At 47.0% G+C, this 20849-nt stretch overlaps 1 protein-coding gene across 1 annotated transcript in view; it reads right to left on the bottom strand.

Moving 5' to 3' along the window:
- Positions 1-20849, bottom strand: part of WWC2 (WW and C2 domain containing 2) — a 187862-nt gene that overhangs the window by 13294 nt on the left and 153719 nt on the right. Inside the window, exons 12-16 of the mRNA XM_030314445.1 lie at positions 16689-16819; positions 14307-14505; positions 12916-13080; positions 11226-11318; positions 8166-8408 (exon numbers count right to left, since the gene is read on the bottom strand). Of these exons, the coding sequence (XP_030170305.1) occupies positions 8166-8408; positions 11226-11318; positions 12916-13080; positions 14307-14505; positions 16689-16819 (831 nt within the window). The remainder of the gene's footprint in view (positions 1-8165; positions 8409-11225; positions 11319-12915; positions 13081-14306; positions 14506-16688; positions 16820-20849) is intronic.

The following is a 20849-nucleotide window of genomic DNA, read 5'->3' as shown; positions in this document are numbered from 1 at the left end:
TTGATCTCTGTGTGTGTGTCTTTCTCTAAAAATCTGGGCGACACAATGCGTCATAAAGTTTTTGCCAGCTGTCAATCATCCAGGGTAGCCAACTTTCAGGCGGTTACCTCTCCATGCCGGATACTTCCCTGTGACCATTAAGATTTATTCTGTCCCACGACGTGTATTAGTATCTTTGACACGTCATTTTCTTAGCAGATTCTAACTCAAAAAATATATATATATGTTAACATCTGTATCATTTTAAGCTGTAAAAAAGGCATTTTGACAGGGAAATCACCCTGAGGAAGAACAAGAACTTTCTGCTGCGGAAGCAACACGAGGCTCTTTTGGAAAAACGCCAAGCCTTCCTCGGCACCCCTCTCGCCTCTCCCCCAACGGGTCGTGACCGAGCTGCCCGGGGCCCGGCACAGGAAGCCACTTCCGACGTCCCAGATTCCAGAAGAGCCTGGCCACGGGAGCCTGGCCTGCGGAAACGTCCGGTGACTCGGCCACAGCCGCGTTAAGAAGCCCACCGGCCTAAGGAGCGCAGTCCCGTCTTGATCTGCAGTCCCGTCTTCATCTACAGCCCTGCGTCTCTTGCTCCGCTGCCCAAGGGCGTCGTGCGACACGCGAAGCCACGGGCTCTGCGTCGGTTTTTATTCCGAGCTGCAAAACGGACCTCCGGCCACGAAGGAGGGGGGCTATGGGGCGCGACCCTGGGCCCCGGCGGGTTTCCGGGCGACGGAGGTGGATCGGGGCCCTGCCGCTGCCTTCAACGAACCGCTCTTCCGGGCGCTGTAGTTTTCGTGGCGGTTGGCAGGCTCTGCGCTCACCGTCACGCCTGTGGTGGCCCTGCCGCCGCGCACCTGACAAATCCCCACCCCGAGGGGGCAGCCGGGCCGAAGGGCGGCGGGCGGGCGTGCCGGCGTGTCCGCGTGTGCACAGGCACGTGGGTGCGGAAACGGGCCGGCGGGACGGGGAAGTCCGCCGCGATTGCCCACTTGGGCGGCCGCGGTGAAAAGGGGACGCCGCCGGAATCGTCCGCGTGTTCACGGGCGAGGCTGCCGCGAACTTGGGTGGTGGGAAAGCGAGGTCCGCGACTCAAGCGGCCCACACGAGCAGGGCTGGTAGCCGTGAGGAAGAACTCCCGTCCCCGGGACCCCCATCACTGTACCCGGGGCCAGGGCACACCGGGCTCCGGGGGCGCGGTCTTCCCGCCGCGGCGGCGGCGGGAACGGCCCGAGGTAGGCGTGGGTCAAGGTGCGGGGACGGCGGGGCCGCAAGCGCTGCCCCGGCGACCAGTGGGAGGGCCGACTGGGGGGGCGCCTTCGGGTGGAGAAGCGGGGAGCCCAGCTCGGCGCAGACTTCCGAGTTACCCAGGTCCGGCACGTGCCCTCAAGGGCTGGCTTTTGGGCCACGTGGCCTTCCAGGCGCACCTGCTGGTCAGCACCTTCGCTCATCCCGGGAACGTGCTGGATTCGATCGCAAACAAACAGATGACAGAGTTTGCCGCTACCAGGGGTCTTGGCAGTCATCTAGTCCCATCCTCCTATTTTGTAGGTGAGGATGTGAAACTCCACCTGAGCACGGAGAACACAGAAGCCGAAGATAGGCACCTTTTTATGGCATTTTCTCAGGCGGATCTGTGTTCATATTTTTGTTAGAAACACGGGAGGGAGCTGCGGCAGGAAGGAAGGGGCCCGCGGTGAGAAAACAGAGCCGGCGCAGGGGAGGGAGGGCCCGGCAAGCCTCGCTGTCACAGTCACTCTCTTCCTTCACACTGGGACGCTCACCGAGGCCCCCAACGTCTACCGGAGCATTTTTCACTATTTATCAGGAGGCTGAGTAGAGAGCTCGCCCTGCATTGTGCACACAAGCATAGCATGCTGTTCACGTGAGCTTCAACTCCCCAGCAAAGCAGTGCGTCCTGCGCTATTAGAATCTGCATCTGACGTCCACAGTAACAATCTAGGAAATAACAGCGACGGCATGGACATTTGAAGAAAAAAGTGAGAAAGACGAACAACTACCTCAGCTCTTATTGGCCCTTAGTCGTTTGGCTACACCCCTGCTTCGTCCCGCTGGATTTTCCCGACGAGAACTGGAAAACCATAGTCTCTCTCTGAATGGACACTCCTAACACGTCAGCCCAGGCCCTCTCATCCTTTCCCACTGCCCTCGGGGGACATCAGCTCCCTGTGGGGCCCCGGGGACTTCACGAAGGCACAGCCTCCCCTCGTGTCCCTTCTCCGAGCCTCCAGTCCCTGCCGTGGGTTTTCCCTGTTGAAGCCCTAACGTGCCATGGGATTGCCTGGCACCCACAAAGGCGCCACCTCCTTCCTCCCTCCCTGCTCCCCGGGCGGCGGCCCGTGGGTGGCGCAGAGCGACGGGGGGTGTTTATCTCCTGCTCTGCACAGTTGCCAGCGAATCCTCCTTGGGCTCCTCTCTCCCCCCCGGGATCTCACTGTGCGCGCTGATTACGAACCCAACTCGGCACTGCTTCATCAGATACACAGATGAGAAGACCTCTATTAAGATATAATTAAATTTCTAAGCAAAACCATCAATGCAACTTCTGTAAGGACGATTATAATCATCAGTAGCGTATTATGAGGCCAGAATCATGCATAAGTGGGTACAGTGTAATGACTAAACAACTGCAGATTAATATAAAAACCAACCACCATTTCACAAGAGAGAATTCTCAAGTGTCACTCCTCTAAGACACTTCCCAAAGCCGGAACGAGACGTGCTTCTATCCGGCGCTGGACAAGCGTCCAGGGACGGGGAATCTTTGCTTCCCCGCAGCAGACAGACGAGGCCCAGGACTCTGAAGGGTCCCTGGGCAGCGGTAAGGCCCGGTGCCCAGCTCCCGCCTTCTCTCAGTGAGCGTCACCCGGTGGTAGGAGAAGACCCACTCCGTGGGCAAATGCGTCCAACGTGGCGTGCAAGTGAACTCGGCTGGCCAGGCCAGCCACACGTGGCTCTGGACAGAAGTGTGCTGGGTTGTGTTGGGGTCTGAGGCCCGCAGAAACCTCACACACCCACAGCAGCACCTTTGTGGAGACGGTGGCCCTGGGGTAGACGCAGAGATGAGAGCGGCCGCCAGTGGTTCAGCAGCGCCCGCTTCCTAGACGGTGGCTTACCACGGGGACAATCAAAACGCTGGTAATTAGGACACGGGAGGTGAAACTACCACCCACGTCACACAGATGGCTGCCCGAATGACCGAGCTCCAACAGTTTTCAGAGAGGCCACTTCCAAGGGAATTTAATTCAACCTCGTATTACGTCTGGGAAATCTGCCTGACGTTCCTAGGATTACTTCTGCCAGTGAGGACAGGAAGAGGGGCCGATCGACAGGTCTGAAAACAGAGGGCAGCCAAGGATCTCGGCAGCCTGGAAAGCGTGAGCAGGCCACTTTTCTCTGTATCACGGCCATTATTTTCCTAGATCGTGACTATGAACATTACGTGGGATGCTGGGATCAGAACGGCATAAATCCCTGTTTCAGAACCGTCTCTCAGAACTGTTGAGGTTCATGCACAAAGCGGTGTCTTACCTAAGCCCCTGGGTTTGACCTGATAACAGCCCTGGACCCTGGTACTCCTGGAGCTTGGAGGCACAGCCCGGACCAAGATGCCGACACCACGGCCGGGCCTAACCCTGAGGGTGGGGACTAGGCCTCAGGTGGCCGAGCTACCCTGGGGCCACCGACTGTCCTCATCCTGTCTATGCTCTATTTACCCATCCACCAGCAAGTCAGGGGCAAATGTGTGCTCCAGTGGCGGGTAAGGGACAAGCAAAACTCCAAACAGGATAAAATCTTGGCTGGTAAGCAAAGTCAGCAGGCTTTCATGAGGCAGAGGAGACCTCTACCAAGGTCAGATGGAACATCCCCTGTGGTGGCATCGTGATACAGGGGGTGGCCCCGCCACTGCCCTGGGGGGTTTACGCGGGAGCTCACCCGCTAGGCCAGAGGCACCCAGGAGAGAAAAGACTCGCACTCAAGAGCTGTTTCTCTTTTGCAGGCAACAGTTCTGCTCAAGTTCCCCAGGAAACCCTTCCCGGAATTTTCTGCAGCTGAGAACAGACACACTCAGGTTTTTAGAGGCTCAGCAACGCACCTAGGGTGGCCCTGAAGATCTCCGTGGTTGCTGTTCTACAGCCCTCCCCGTTTCCATCCACTTGTGTTAAGGATTTCTTTAATGAGGAAGGAAAACAAGAGTCACCCGAAAAAGCTGCAAACCTTGAATCCTCTAGTAACGCCAGTAAAAGTCTTAGAATTCTATATGACGAAAGATTTAAAAAGCCCACTTAGAAACAGTGCATCTACGATACTTTCATCTTTGAAAGGATGCTTCGATCCCGTTTCTTCCAATCAGGATTAGACAGCTTAGATGTTGCCCAAGCTCCTTTCGTTGTATTTTGCGGAAAATGGACGGGGTGGGGGTGGGGGGTTCCCACACTAGCCCTAGGGATGTCACACACACATCCCTGCCACAGGCTTCCCAAAGAAACCTCCTCTCAAGAAGCGTTTGGTGGCCCCCCATCACAGCATTCAAGGCTATTCTTTGACTTTTTTCTTCCGTTAATTTCATCCATTTCCATGTAGATGCATGTAGGCATTCTGCTTGGAGTGACATGGAATCTGTGTACATTTTAGCGAGAATCGACTACAGCCACAGTAATAACTCCTCCTCCGGATCGGGGGATGGCTAACTCTGGCCTGCACCTGTGTTTGCCAAGTTTTCTTGGAACACGGGCCATTCAGGTACACCTGGTCCGTGGTGACTCTTGCGGTTGCATGGCAGAGTTGAGAGGTAGTGATATATTTCTTCTCCGGCCCTTTACAGGAAAAGTGTGCTGACCTCTGTTCTACATGAATGTGGCATATACGTCTCCATGAATTCAGAGGTTTTTTCCCCTCCGCTCTTCTCACAAGGTTATTAAGTTTTCCCTGTGATGCAAATTTTTGTTACATTTATTCCTTGATACTTGATATTCTTTGACACTGTGGTAAAAAACATCTTCGTAAGTAAAATGTCTAGTTGTTTCCGGTTGGCATACAGCAATGCAACAGACTTTTGTAGATGATTCTTCTACTTACGCTTCTTGTTAGACTCTCTTCTTCCTTGCGATCTTTAACGTACACAATCCAGGTGTGCCTGCCAGTGGTGACAGCTTTATCTCCTCCTTTTCAATCCTTCTGCTTCCACTTTTCTCTTGCCTTACTTTGGCTAGAATTTCCAATCCAATGTTGAGCAGAAGAGCGTTGAACGCCTGCATCTGATTTTAAAGGTAATGATTCCAGTGTTTGTCTCTTTAGGACCGTATTTCCTTTTGGTTACTCTCTATCAAGTTAAAGAAGTCCTCTCTTCCTAACTTATCAAGAGTTTTATTTTAAACACGAATGGACACTGACAATATATTTCTTTCATCGACTGAGTTGATCCAGTGGTTTTTCTCCTTAATCTGCTGAGGGGATTCATTGCACTAACAGATTTTTCTAATGTGAAAAAAGCCTTGCACAATTCAGCACGGTGAAAATGTATCTTTTTTTTTTTTTTATTTTTTAAAAATGTTTTTATTTATTTTGAGAGACAGAGCACAAGCTGGGGAGGGGCAGAGAGAGAGGGAAACACAGAATCTGAAGCAGGCTCCAGGATCTGAGCTGTCAGCACACAGCCCGATGTGGGGCTTGAACCCACGAACTGTGAGATCATGACCTGAGCTGAAGACTGAACCACCCAAGTGCCCCAAAATGTCGTATCTTTTAAATATATTGTTGGATTATATTTCCTAATATTTTATTTAGGATTTTTATTTCTATACTTATGGATGAAACTGGCCTATGATTTTCCTTTTTGATAATATCTTTGTCTAGTTTTGGTATTAGGGTTGTTGGTCACATAGAATGACTTGTGGAGTGTTCTCTCTTTTTCTAGCATCTGGAAGAGTTTGCATAAAATTGAGATAATCTATTCTTTGAAAGTTTGGTGGAACTTGCCTACAGAACATCTAAACCTATGTCTTCATTGTGGATAGATTTTTAATCACTGCTTCCATTTCTTAAAGAGGTATAGGGTTTTTAATCTTTTTCCCCCCTTTCCATCAGTTTTAATATGTTATATTTTCCTAGATATTTGTCCAAATTGTGGGCCTTTATCTTTGAGATTATTCATTATCTTTTATATCTCAAATTTACCTGTAATTCTATCCCTCTTTCCTGTTATAGTTGTCTTTATGTGTATCTTCTCTTCGTGGATCTTGCCAGAGCTTTGCCTATTTTTGTTTCTTTCTTTTAGTTTTTTTCAAATAACCAACGTTAGCTGTACTGAACTTTTCTCTACACACTGGAGATTCAAAAGCAGTCGAAACAAACCAGAATAATTGTCCAAGCGATTCATGGATGAATTTAGCAACATGACATGAAGTGCACAAAGTCCCATAGTTTTTAGAATTATTGCTGCCCAAGGATCTAGAACTTCAGACTGTGGCAAATCAAAAACAAACAACAAAAACCCCTAAAGATGCAAGGCTCTGTTTAAATCTGTAGTTGTAAAACTCTAATCCAGCTTTGAAAGCCTTTGACCTTTAGGGGTCAAAGGTCTGTGATGCTTCTCCATGATATTAAAGTTGGTCAGTGTTAACCAAGACTTTGAAATGATTGCTAATGGTGAATCGAAAGACTCAAGAGAATAAAAGCAATGGTTATTATTATCAAGGTGACAAATGTAAGAGTTGGTGACTTCGGCTTTTAATGCAATTTTCCATTAGGCAAAGGGACAGCCAGGCTCTGGGCTCTCCCTTCACTGTCACGAGCTACCCCGGACATTGACTACTGCGGGTTCCCGTGCCTGCTGGCCTCCCCACCGCTGTGGATGGAGTCCCACTACTCGCCTTCAAGACCACTTCGCCACTTCCTCCATGAAACCTCTCCCGACCTCGCTAGAAAGTGATTTCTCTTGAGGACCTGGTCTATCTGGCTCATCGCCTTTACCAATAGCCCTAGGAGGGCATGACAGCGTCCAATCACCCTGGTAGTCTCTAAAGTACCAAACGTAGGGCGTATAATTCAACTCCCCACTGAACAGATACTTAACGACGTTCTACTGTATGCCCAGGTTTCTGTCTGTCGGTTGGGACATAACACAGATGTGTGATATGTTTTGTTGCTTGGACTTCCCTTAAAAAAATATTGGGATCAGTTTGATCCCTAAAACTCATTAACTTTCTGAGTTCCATCCAGGATTAGTAGTGCTAGTCAATGAAATGACTCAGTTTCTCCATAGTATCACACATTAGTGACCAAATAACAACGAGGGGCCAACAAAGGGAAGTTTATACTATGGACAAGAATTTCTATTAGTTTAAGAAAGTTTCTAATCTATTTCGGGTTTCCATCAAATGTGATTGAAAGAGACTAATGTTTTGGCACTTGTAATATTTTGGCTACGTGGGAAGTTCTGTTTGTACGTTACACACGGCTGCGGACACACTCTCTTATGCCCAAATACGAATTCTAAACTTTAGAGAATAAACCAACAAAGCAGGCTCCAAAAAAATTTGGTTGCAGGTAGGTGGCAGGACAATAGAAATACTCCCTTAACAATACCCTAGTTTTTAATCGGTGATCGGATCTTATTTTGTACGGTTACTTGTGGGGTTAGAGGCAAAAATGCCAATATGAGATGTGTGATCTTTTTTGAAGGCAAGAAAGACTGTGAAAATTCTGAAGGCTTCAAATTGACAAGGCGTTAACAGTTGAGGTGGTTAATGAGTCCTAAAGGGCTACTCAGAAGATTCAGATGAAATCTGTCACCGATGTGAAAAGTTCCACTGAGTTTCTTTGCCCAGTCTCGTGTTGAGACCGTGAGAACCGCGGAGCAGGAACGGGATGGCCACTTCCCCCTCGAGGCCATGCTCCCGGCCGGCAGGTGGCCGGAGGGGTGGGGGCGGAGTGGTCGGGGGACCTGCTGTCTACCTGGGGGGTTGGCAGTGCTGCTCTCTTAGCAATATCCTAGGTCAAAAAAAAAAAAAAAAAATAGGCCTACGACAAGGGGAAAAAAGAGTTCCGGGTTCTAGGAAAAGCACCTGCAGACTTTGTCAAAGCGAGGGTAAGCTGGGGACCTTCCACGGGACAGGCTTTAGCGGGGCCAGCGGGGACACGGAGACCGGTACCTGTTTCTCAGCTTGTTTCAGGAGCTTCTGGAAGCGCTCGTCCTCCAGCACGCCCGGTGGAAGGTCAGTCTCCCCCTGAGCTTTCAGCGCCTCCAGCTTCTGCCTCAGGCCCCTCAGGGCCTGCAGCTCGTCGTTGAGGCGGCTCTGCCGGGTGAGAGACGCCTGAAGGTCCAGTTCTAGGTCGAGGGATGTGCGCACGGGCCGTTCCTGCGCCGTTCTTCTCAGGACGGGCTGGCACACCGTCTGCAGGGTCAGAAGACAGAACAGCACAACACCCTCATTACGGTGGCTGGTGGTGGCCATCCGGCTCCTCGTTCCTCCTGGCACGTCTCCGTGCTCCGGGAAGGGAGGCGCCAGCGGCCGAGGACAGGTGAGTGGCGGTGCCGGGCACCGCCAGGCGGCAGCCTTTCGAGGCCGGTGTGACGTGTGGACATTTCCGTCCCCGGCTAGAGGGACGGCAAAGATTCGGGGGCGGAGGCCTCGTCGGCTCGGGTCCCGAGGGAAGACAAAATGAGCAGAGCATTTAGCCAGCCGGCAATGAACAAGCAGCTGAGTAAGAAACGAACCCGTGTTGGTTCAGACCGCAGAGGCTTTGTGAAGTCGTTGCCGTAGCACAAGCCTCACTTAGCCTGACCGTTTTACCACCCGGCGCCTGCCCTCGGTGCAAAACAAACACAAGAAACTTACGCTCCCTCCAGCTCAGGACACACGGCGGCACCCCACTGCTCACTCCTCGGGCCCTCGTTTCCGGAAGCGCCAGCCAGAATGCAGCTGCTCGGCGCGGCTGAGGGTCTGAGCGCCTCCCCCATCGATATGCTCAAACCCCAACCCCTTCCTCGAGTTCCCACTGTCTAACAGGCACTTTCACCAGCGAGTCACTGGTGCTCTTCCTGGGGCCAATCTTACCCATTTGCCAAGAAATAATGATTGAATATGTCTGCTGGGTAGGGGTGGGGGTTGGCTGTGGGCCACACACCAGGGAGAGAAGACCCAGTCCTTGACCTTGAAGACGTCCAGCCGTGAGCTGTGAGGCAGCGCCTTCTGCGCCACAGGAAGGGAGAGACCACTCACAGCTGGTCACGCCTACTTGAGGAAAGGAAGTCAGAAGAAGCTGGGAAGGTTGCATGAGCAGAGGGGAACGAGGAGGGTATTTTTTGTCCAGACCACTGGCAGTGGGAATGGAAAATAAGAGTAAAAACTGGTAATCTTTGATGCGAGAGAGGAGGGACTCGAATTTGAGAAGTGCTCGGGCTTGAAGATCTGGACGACAGGGATGCTCATGACAGATGGCAGAGGGAGGCCTGCTGTCCCTCTTCCTGTTTCAGGGCTGCACAGCTTGTACCCCCTCCTCCTCGTCCCACACATATTGCTGTAACATTCTCGAACATTCTATAATCTTCTTATTAGGTCCCCTGTGTTCGGTCTCTGCTCTAACAAACTTATTACACAGCAGAATCACCTAGACACACACGTGCTTTGGCCGTATTACTTTTTTTCAGAATAAGAAATCCTTCCTAGCGGTTATGTGTACGCGTGCGGTGTTGTGCTGGCCGATGTTTAACAAGCAGCTCTGGGTGGTGGCACGGGTGCAGAAAAAAGCACCCACCGGTCAGGGGCGCCTGGGTAGCTCAATCAGGTGAGCATCCAACTCTGGATTTCGGCTCAGGTCATGATCCCAGGATCGTGGGATCGAGCCCCACATCAGGCTCCAGGCTGGCAGCACGCAGCCTGCTTGGGATCCTCTGTCTCCTTCTCTCTCTGCCCTTCTCATGCTTGTGCAGGTGCACCGACTCTCTCTCTCTCTCTCTCTCAGAAAAAAAAAGCAGCAGCAGCCTGGGTTTGTAAGAATTTGCTGATTTCCATGGTGTAACTACTCCCGTCATCCCAGTTTTCATGCTGTCAACGCGACGTTACTGCACTGGGAAGACCACACAGGTATCCCTCCTCCCCACCTCCCAAAGAGCTACTATCTTCTTTTAAAATTTCAGACAGGGGCGCCTGGGTGGCGCAGTCGGTTAACCATCCGACTTCAGCCAGGTCACGATCTCGCGGTCCGTGAGTTCGAGCCCCGCGTCGGGCTCTGGGCTGATGGCTCGGAGCCTGGAGCCTGTTTCCGATTCTGTGTCTCCCTCTCTCTCTGCCCCTCCCCCATTCATGCTCTGTCTCTCTCTGTCCCAAAAGTAAATAAACGTTGAAAAAAAAAAAAAATTTAAAATTTCAGACAGGGGTCAAGGTCACAGACCTCCCCCATCAAGCCTTTTAGATTCCCACAACCAGATGAGCTCAGTCCCTTCTCTCTCACCCAGGCACCTTTCCCAGCCCTGTGTGCTCCCTGGACGCCTTCTGTAGACTGGAAACTCCTGCGGCCATGTCTGCCTCGCTCAGCACACACGATGCTTCGTCCTCACTTAAACGACACATCTGAGCTGCAATACGATGGCTTAATAAATTACTAAACAAATTATTAGCAGGAAAGTAACTCTCCATCAGTATTTCAGCTGTAAGTAAGCAGGAATTGTTGAAGTACCCGAACAGTCCAACCTTTTAAACACTCTCTCACACTCATCCTTTAAGGCCAGTCCAGAGCCCGACGTCCCCAGGTCAGCTGGAGCTTTCCCGTCCACGTTAACCTTAACCTTCCCGAAATATCTGTTTTCAAGCAAGTTGCTAAAACCGTGCACTCCTGTACCAGAACATTGGTCCTTCCAAAAAGGTACTGGGTGTTACACTACTCCCACAACTGCTCCAGAGCCAGATGTGGGGTGGGGACCTAGCAGCCATCAACCGTTCGGCAAGCCCCTTCTCCATGGATACCGCAGAGTGAATTTCCTGGCTTAATTAGCACAGGATCCAAATCACACTGAGTGGCTGCTCTCCGGGGCACCCTCCCTCCATCTCCGTAACTAACACGACATCTGTGTCTCTCTGGAAGTACGGTGGCCTCATTCAGTAGCCCAAGAGCGTGCAGCAATGACGCTCAGGAGTTCTGGTACTTTTGCTTCACGATCTGTGGTTCTGGGTTGGTCGGAGACAGTGAGATGTTGCGAAAGGAATACATACCCTTTTGACCCTCAAACTGCGCCGTTCGGTGGAGTTTCTCACAAACAGTGATTTTTTAGCCAGGGTTGAGCTGTCACTGTCACTTCGATTCAACTGGCAACAAAGGATAAAAAAAAAAAGAGAGAAAAGAAAAGAAAGAAAATCACTGCATAACAGCATGCTAGCGGTTTAGAACTGAGAAGCTTACCAGATAAAGCGGGTAGTGATTACAGGAGTTTGTTTCTTTGAGAAAATCCTCGCTAAACAAGTTCTTCTCCGTTCTGTGCTTTCCTTAAAGAACTAAGTTCTCTTACGTATAATTTCAACAGCTGCCATTTGGGGGCAGTCATCAGAACTCATGCATTAAGATAATCATACAGGGGGCGCCTGGGTGGCGCAGTCGGTTAAGCGTCCGACTTCAGCCAGGTCACGATCTCGCGGTCCGTGAGTTCGAGCCCCGCGTCAGGCTCTGGGCTGATGGCTCGGAGCCTGGAGCCTGTTTCCAATGCTGTGTCTCCCTCTCTCTCTGCCCCTCCCCCGTTCATGCTCTGTCTCTGTCTGTCCCAAAAATAAATAAAAACGTTGAAGAAAAAAAAAAATTTTTAAAAAAAAGATAATCATACAGACTTTGAAATAAAAGTATCTCTGGTATTTTTAGCTAATTTGCAATATTCAGTTTTCAAAAGTAGGGTCTGTATAAGATACAGAGTTCCAGGCCAGATTTCAGTCACAGTTTAGAACAACCTAGAATGTCCTTGACCCAGACAGCCCGTACTCACTCTTTCACCTGCTTCGGACCCTACTTTTAAACTTGAGACCCTCGTTTTCGCCATTTCCAAACCCCCTTCACTTGCTCTACTGTTTTCCAGAGAATCGGTCCCCACCTAAGACACTTCACAACTTGTTCACGGTAACTGTGCCTCAACACACAGGGGTGTAAGCTGTGTGAGGGCAGGGCTCTGGGCCTCTTCTGTTCACAGAGGAATTCCAGTCAAGTGTCTAGAAACATGCTTACCAGCAGATGGTTAATAAAAATATTTGCTGCACTAAGTTTAGAATTTTGAGGGTATTTTCTAACCCATATAATAATATAATATTATTTATAATATTTAATAATAAATATTATATTTATTAATATAATATTAATACATTTAAGAATATGATTTAATAATAATATTTAACAACATAATTTAATAATATAATATTAATCTATTACTATCACTCATGACTTCTTCTGGAAGTAGAACTTGGCAAACCGATGCAAGGCCCACCGTATTGTCTACAGAGGCGGGGAGGGATGGGACTCAGTGTCTAGAGGCATTATTAAAAGATGATTTTTGTTCTAAAACCTAATTTTGGTTCTGCAGGATTAACATGGTTTGAGGCATGTATGATATGCGGCAGAAATATTTAAGTCTCAGGTCATTTGAAGCTTCTAAATACACACTGAAGTACAAACATATTCAGCAGCCAGGTCCTTAATTCACTTATTTGTGAAATAAATGGCTTAGAGTTAATGAGACATGAAATTTAAGAAAAGGTAAAAAAACAACCCAAACTGAAAGACCCATAAGAGTGTGGTATTTCATGTATATTTTGGGGCATTTCTACCCATCCGTGTTGGTAGGCGGAATCGGAAGACCCCCGGTGACTGTCCCTGGTGGTCGGCGGGCCACCCACTGGCGGGGGGGGGGGGCAGTGTCCCCCTTACCCTGCAGATGTACTGGTTCCGCTCCCCCGGGGAGAAGGTCTGGGAGCGCACGATCACGCTGCTGCGGACAAAGGGGCGCTGCCGAGTGCTCAGGCCGCTGCGGTCTTTGGGGCGAACTGCCACGCTGGTGTCGCCTGCCTCATCCGTGTTTGTCTCTTTATCAACCTAGAACGGAAGTCAGACACCTGTCAGGCGCGGATGGACGAGGATACATTTCTGCTCCTTTCGCCCAGCTACAAAGGCAACAGCTGATCTCCCAACCGAGCCTCATCCGGCACTAGGGCCGCTTCTGAGAGACGGGCTTGGCGTTCCTCCCGACGGGACCCCGGGAGATGGTTTTCTGCCGAGTGGGAAGTGACCGACCTGCAGTGAGCAGGACGGTGTCATCCATGAGTGGAGGTGCCCCCCAACACATCTGGCCTACACAAGGAAGCCTTCAATTTCCACAGGGTAAATGTGGTTCTGTAGAGAATCTCGTTCAGGAGTACTTCGACACGAAATACCGTCCGACATGGTGATCCCTGGTTTTTGTGGTGGTTGTTTTTTCAGAACGATACAAGTAATCGACATATAAGAAAATGAAAATATACTACAAAGTTATAGGCTTACACAGAATACGCAGTTATGCATACACGGAAATAGCAACTGCTGTGAAGCTGTGTTTGGATTTTCGCTGTACCTCTGGAAATGTAATAAAAAATAAAATTTAAGTAAAAACAAGTTTCTCAGGGCACTAACTCTACAGGCACAGGCAGACGTTTATTGTTGATCTCACGTGCATAAAAGGATTCAAAAGCTGCCTCGTGCTGGTGTGCTCCTTTATCGGAGGAAGTCTTGGGTCAGGGCAAAATACTATTTTCCTCAGGAACAAAGGGCTGGAGTTTTGTAGACTCCATCATCGACATCCCAAGCATCCTCCAAGCCTGAAAATGATTTCCTCCCTTTGGGGATGCGCTCTCTACCAACACGTCCCTCCCGTAACCAGCACCCATCCCTACACCGAGCGACCTGCCACGTTCCAGAGCAGATTCCGGTCAGAGCACCGCGTCACCGAGACGGACTTGAACGTGTCCACTCACAACATTTACGAAACGTGACGCAATTCAGTGGTCGTCCTGGTGTCAGCCGGGAAATTCCGGAAACGCTTTTAATAAATCCTCCCAGACCACTTACGCAGCTCTCAACAGCACTGTTCATCTTCTTACAGAAAACTTAAGTCACGAATGAATACTGGGGCCCATATGAACATCTTAAAGCCTCCTTTCACAAACGCCTGCCGTGAGCAGCTGTGGCACAGATCTTGGTACGGATTTACACCCGAGGAGACAGACTTAGCCTGCGCGCTGCCGCCAGAGGTCAGGCCGGTGGGGAGTGTGGCTGAAAGTGCTCACCAGGGTGGACGGCCCGCCGGGCGGCTGGCTGCCGCGCTCTTCAGCACCGCCGTCCTCTCTCCTGCCCACGTCCTCCTCCGCCTCGGGCACGCGGGGGCGCGAGCACAGGTCTCCTGCACGGCGACCGCCCTCGGGCAACTTCACGTCGGCCTCTTCTTCAGACGCGATTTCATCAGAGGCCTCCCGCAGCATTGTCAACCTATGGTGAGACGGAGCAGAACCACACACAACTTGGGTCCGGCAGGTGCACACGTGAGCAGGGCCACCTGGGGCGGACACCGCTCTCCCACAAGGAATGAGACTCACGTTAACGATTCAAGCCATCTCCCCGGCTCGAACTGCTACACGCGAAATGAAATCAGCAACCGACCCTCCAGCAATATGCAGCAAAATCACCATAATTGGGTACTACAAAGTTACATTAATGGAATCGGACCGAATTCTTAGGCGTTAAGTTAGAAATATTCTGAAAATCACGTATAACCTTTAGCCCCGCCATTTAAAAGCACTGACACTCACTTTAATGTAACTTGATTTCAGTTGTTTACTTGTTATAAAATTAATCCTCCAGCAGAATGGAGTGACTTCGCGAAAAGCGAATAAAGACATAAGCATTGAAAATATCCATCGTCGGGGTACCTGGCGGGCTCGGCGCATTGTGCAACTCTGTATCTCGGGGTTACAAGTTCGAGCCCCACCCTGGTTGTAGACATTTCTTAAAAATAAAATCTTTATAAAAAAAAAACTTTATAAAAAACAACTGTGCTTACAGTCTAGCAGGGGTAAAAACCCTGCGTCAAGGGAGTTTTACACCTGAAATAACAGGAATCCTAAGGCCATGTGATCTTGTCTCTAACCAAAGCCATAGCATGGGCTTGGGTGGTATTACAAGCGGGGCCCCAGAATGTACATACGGGTTTATGTTCTGAATAAACTGCATCGACAGGAAAGCCTGGGTACCAGCGTGGCTTAGAATATCTCATGGTCTGTTGAGTTTCATGTCCTTAGGACAGTAACATTTTCTCCACTGATAACTGAAGGGTGGGCTGTAATTGTGATTGGTGAGACTCTTGGCAGATGGGCACACGCCTGTTATTAACTGCCTAGTCATGAGATGAGCACAGGGAAGCTAGCAAGGATTCCACGAGCTATAAATTCCTTTCTGCTACAAATCGAGTGTATTTTTGGAAATGTATGTGAAACAAACTGTGTTTTACACACACAAATATATCATGATGGGCCTTATAATCACTCTCGTATTTATTTATTTTTTGCAGTGCTCTGACTGGTAATCACTGTAAAAGGCTCCTGACAAGAACAATGTATATCTGTACCTTTTTGCCTAACTGTAGTGAGCTGTTCCTTCCAAATGTCCAAGATTTTGTTATTTACGATGTATCTTGCCAGTCTTCGTTTGTAACAAGTTTTATACGCACATGCACACACACACAAACGCATGCTATCTATGTATGTGCATATGTGTTAACAGGAGTTCAATCAAACACAACAGTATAAGCAACTACATATACATTAAAATTAATCCAAATAATTTTACATCTATACTTTAAAAACAGATGCATTCATTAAAATTTGTTTTTAGAGAAAACAATGCAAGCCAGGAAAGGCAGTTCTTTATACATATGTGATTCTGGACAAAATCTATAAATAACTTTTTTCTTTTTTCAAAGGACGGGGTATGGATAATTAGGTGGAAACAAAAAAAGAAGGCAGAGGTGAACAAATAGAAAATGAGTACTCAGATATGTGCTTTGCTTTACCTGAACCTAAATGGTACAGAGGTACTTCTGGTAATTTAAAGAAAAAGAAAGTAAGTTCTTAAATTTATTTACGAATTGACAATAAACTACCACACCTTTCAAAACAGGTAGATGATGATGATGATGATTTTAGAGCAAGAGAGAGCAGGAGAGTGGGGCAGAGAGAGAGAGAGAGAGGGAATCCCAAGCAGGCTCCACGCTTAGTGCTGAGCCCGACACGGGGCTCAATCCAAGGACCTTGGGATCATGACCTGAGCCAAGATCAAGAGTCAGACGCTCAGCTGACTAAGCCACCCAGGAGCCCCTCAAAACAGGTAGCTGAGACCAAGAATTTTAAAAAGCCCAGGAAAGAGTGTCAGAACGTACGGAGGCAGGAAAAAAGAAAGTCCTTCCTGTGTTAACTCTGACGTGCGCGGTCCACAATTTTGCTGTTACCTTCTTCAACTCTCTAATGACCAAAGAGGGTCCTTCCTTCAGTGGTAGCAGCCTAACACGGCACCGCTTTCCATAATTCCGGGGTAATATCTGAACCTATAAAGGTTTCCCTGTGATACACACACCCTCTTTGCATTTCCGAATAGCAAAAGGAAGCCAGGGTTTTTACCAGTCTCCATCTGGACCCCTTTCCTCTTCTTCCTGCCCTGGTTCTTCTTCTTCCTCCTCCTCCTGTGCTAATTCTTGTTCCACAGCCAACAGCTCAGCTGATGTTCTTGCAAGGAGGGCTGACACGGCATCCTGGAGAACAGAAGGTGTACGGACGGCAGTTAACATCACATGTTGTGAGAAATGATTCAAAAACTCATCAGATGGGGACTGAAGCTTCCGGTTGTGGGAAAGAAGGTGGCACCAGACCCAATTCTCCTGCCGAGAACAAATATGAAAGCTGATGGAAATAAAACAAAAGGCAACAAACCAACCTCCGGCGTTTTTAAAGCAACCGAGAGCGACACAGGCAATCGGGACTGGAGGCCGAGACCCCGGGGAGAGGAGAAACGCAGGCAGGTGAAACGACGTCACTGCCACCCTTTCCCCTCAGGGACGTGCATCAGTTCTAGCGGTTGAGGCACACAGGCTAAAATTGTGGCTGTGCCGAACAGCGGCACTATCGATAGAACGTGAAGATGAAAACTGAGAAGGCCCCCAAGGCAGCCAGCACACTGGGGCCCAGGGAAACGAACGGAAAGGGGAGTCCTGTATTCCGCACGATGTTCTTGCTGCGGTATTTCCCACTCCTCTGCTGCAGATCCGACAGCAAGAAGTGGGAAACTAAGCAAAGCCCAGCTGCAGGGAGGCTAAAACAGTAGGCAGGTACTTCAGTTTCTTCACGGTCCTAGGGAGAGAAAAATTGGAATTCCTCCAATTGAATTGGAGGTTCTCCAAGTGACTCAGGTGATCTGCCCATGTTGTAATCTGCCTTCTGGAAGAATACTAAATCCTCACTGGAGGAAAATATCAGCCAGAGCCTCCACAATTCTTCATACATAATATCCAGCATCTACTGGAAACCAAGAACAACAACGGATAAGATAAAAGAGGCAACCTACAGGTGGTCCATACACTGCCATTATTTAGAGAAGGAATTTAAGTTTTTACAGTTAATGTGTTCAAGAAAACTGATGAAATGGTGGAGAATCTCACTAGTGTAAACACAAATCCACATTAGCACATCAGAGTGGAACTGCTGAAAAGCAAAGGAAGAGAGAAAATCTTATAAGCAGTGAAAAAAAAAAGATGTATTACTTTTTAAGGATCGACTGTTCTCCAGCAGCTCAACAGAATCAGTGGAAGCCAGATGACAACAAAATGGTATCTGTAATGTGTTCAGAGAATTAACTGCCCACCTAGAATTCTGAATATGCAGGAAAAAAAAAATTCCTTTTCAAGTGGAAATAAAGACACTGATAGATGTGCACTAAAAGAAATCCTAAAGGGAGTTCTTCAAGCAGAAGGAAAATGACCCAAATGGGAGTGCACTAATGCAGAAAGAAATGAAATACACCAGGAAGGGTAAAGATGTGGGGAAATCTAAATGAATATTGACTGGCAATAGAACTATAGTATCTTGTGGGATATACGTTAAAATATACAGAACTAAAACGCATGACCAATAATTTCGCAGGAGGAGGAAAGGGCATAAATGGAGTTCAAGTCTTTTAAAATTCTTGTAGTGTGGGAAAAAGTAAAAGCATTAATTTAAGGTAGCTTCTCTTAAGAAGGCAAGGATGCATGCTGTAATCACTAGGGATACAGCAAAAAATAAAAGACTGTATTATTAATGATCTAATAGAAGGGCAAATGAAATTTTCCTTTCCTTAAAAAAAAAAAAAGAGTAAGATAATATGTTCGAACCCAAATATATCACTAATAGCATTAAATGTAAATGAACTAAATATTTCAATTAAAAGGTAAGGATTATAAGACTGGATAATAAATCAAAAGCAACTATATACTGCTTGCAAGTGAAACACTTTAAATCTAAGAATTCAGAAAGATTGAAAGTAAAAGGATGGAAAAAGATAAACCGTGAAAACACTAACCGAAAAAGGGTGGACACAGCTTTATCAATACCAGACGGAACAGATTTTAAAACAAGGGGTATTAGTACAGATAAAGAGGGGTATTTTATAACAATGAAAGGGCCAGCTGAACAGAAAGATAGAACACAATGCTAAATTTATATTCATCTGTGAACATAAACACAGAAGTCAGAAAGCAAAGACTAACAAACTAAAAGGAGAAACAGACATCTACAATCATAAGTTGGAGGATTTTAATATCTCTCTCAATAACTGGTAAAATAAGCAAATTGAAAAATTTGAAGAAGATGTGAAAGACAAAAATTGACAAACTTGGGCTGTAGAATATGTTCTCTTAAGAACACACAGAACTTTTACCCAAACTGACCATATACTAAGCCATAAAGGAAATTTCAATATTCTGTATGATTGAATAGTATGTTCTCTGTTCTCTGAAAACAGTGAAATACAGCTAGAAGAAATCAATAATAAAAAGATAACTAGAAAACCCCAGTTTAGGAATTAAGTAAATATACTTCTAAAAAAAAAACCCTCATAGATCAAAACAGAAATTACAATGAAAATTAAAAACTATTTTAAATTCAATGATATTTTGATAATATCATATTATCAAACTTGTGAAAAGCAGACAAAGCTGTGCTCAAAAAGAATTTTTAAGCCCTAAATGCATAAATTGGAAAAGAAGATGGGTGAACAATTACCTATCTCAAGATGTTAAAAAAAAAAAAAAAAGTGCAGCAAATTAAGCCTAATGAAGGCAGAAGCAAGGACATAATAAAGAAAAGAGCAGGACTAATAAAATAGAAAACACATGTATAAATAGAGAAAAAGAATCAACAAGGCCAAAAGATGTTTCTTTGAATAAAATAAAACATTTGACAAGTCCCTAGCAAGAGTGAGAAAAAAAGCAGAAATGGTACAAATTTGCCAATGTGAGAAATAAAACAGAAACATAGCAAAGTCCTTGTATATATGAAAAGTAAGAGGGTACCTTGGATAGCTTTGCTAAAATTTTGATAATTTAGGTAAGATAGACAAATCCTGTAGAAAATAATGCTTACTGAAATGAATACAAGTATAGAAAGCTGCAATAGTCCTGTATCTTTTTTTTTTTTAAGTTTATTTATTTACTTTGCGAGAGAGAGAAAGCATGAGTCAGGGAGGGGCAGAGAGAGAGGGAGAGAGAGAGAATCCCAAACAGACTCCAAATTGTCAGCACAGAGCCCGACGCGGGGCTCAAATTCATGAACCGTGAGATCATGACTTGAGCTGAAGTTGGACGCTTAACCGACTGAGCCACCCAGGCGCCCCTTGAATAGTTCTGTATCTAATAAAGAAATGGAATCTATAATAAAAAATGGTCCACCAGCCCTTTTCAACTGGGATTCCATTAGAGTTAAGCCCTTGTGCCCTCTAGCATCCATTATGTTAAAGCAAAACAAAACATGACATCTAAAATGGTGTGAGTTAATGTGCCATCCTTGGGAGAAATAAGAAAATAGTCATCGAAAATATTTTTTTGGTAAATGTTTACTTCTTACATAGCCTTGGTTGTGAAAGGCTGCTTCTCACAAAGAAAATTATAGGCTGGGCTGGTGAATTCTCTTGGGAATTCTCCCAATGACTTATGGAAGGTATGATACCCACCTTACAAAACCTTCCGCAGGAAGTGAAAAAGGAATACTTTCTAATTTACATTAGGAAGGCTGGTAAACCTTGAAGTAAAAAAAAAACCCGACATTACAAAAAAAAGGAAATTAAAGACTAACCTCTCTCATGAACATAAATGAAAATTAACCCAAACACAAAATCAAGAAATCAAAACCAGCAACATATATAAAAACACATATAAAATACATCGCGATGAAGTCTGTTTTATTCCAGCAATCCAAGCATGGTTTAACATTCCGAAGTTAATCAATGTACAATCCAGCACACTAAGAGAATAAAAGAGAACAACTGTGTAATCAATTTAAGAGTTAAGTAGACAGTAAAAATGTTTGAGAAAACTCAGTATCTATGCATAATCAAAAGTCTTGGCAAACTAGAAAGAGCAAGAAACTTCTTTAATCTGACGGTGATTATCTACACAGAGGCTCAGAAAAATCATTCTACATGACAAATTACTGAAAGCTTTCACTTTGAAAAAAGTAGAGTATTTTCTACAAAGGTAGACAACTAAGCCAACGGAATGCAACAGAATATCTAGGAACAGAGTTCCACATGTC

The sequence above is a fragment of the Lynx canadensis genome, chromosome B1 (assembly GCF_007474595.2).
Source record: "Lynx canadensis isolate LIC74 chromosome B1, mLynCan4.pri.v2, whole genome shotgun sequence".
In the NCBI taxonomy this organism is placed as follows: Eukaryota; Metazoa; Chordata; class Mammalia; order Carnivora; family Felidae; genus Lynx; species Lynx canadensis.
The sequence above is the reverse complement of the archived record's forward strand: the minus strand, read 5'-3'. Positions and strand labels throughout refer to the sequence as shown.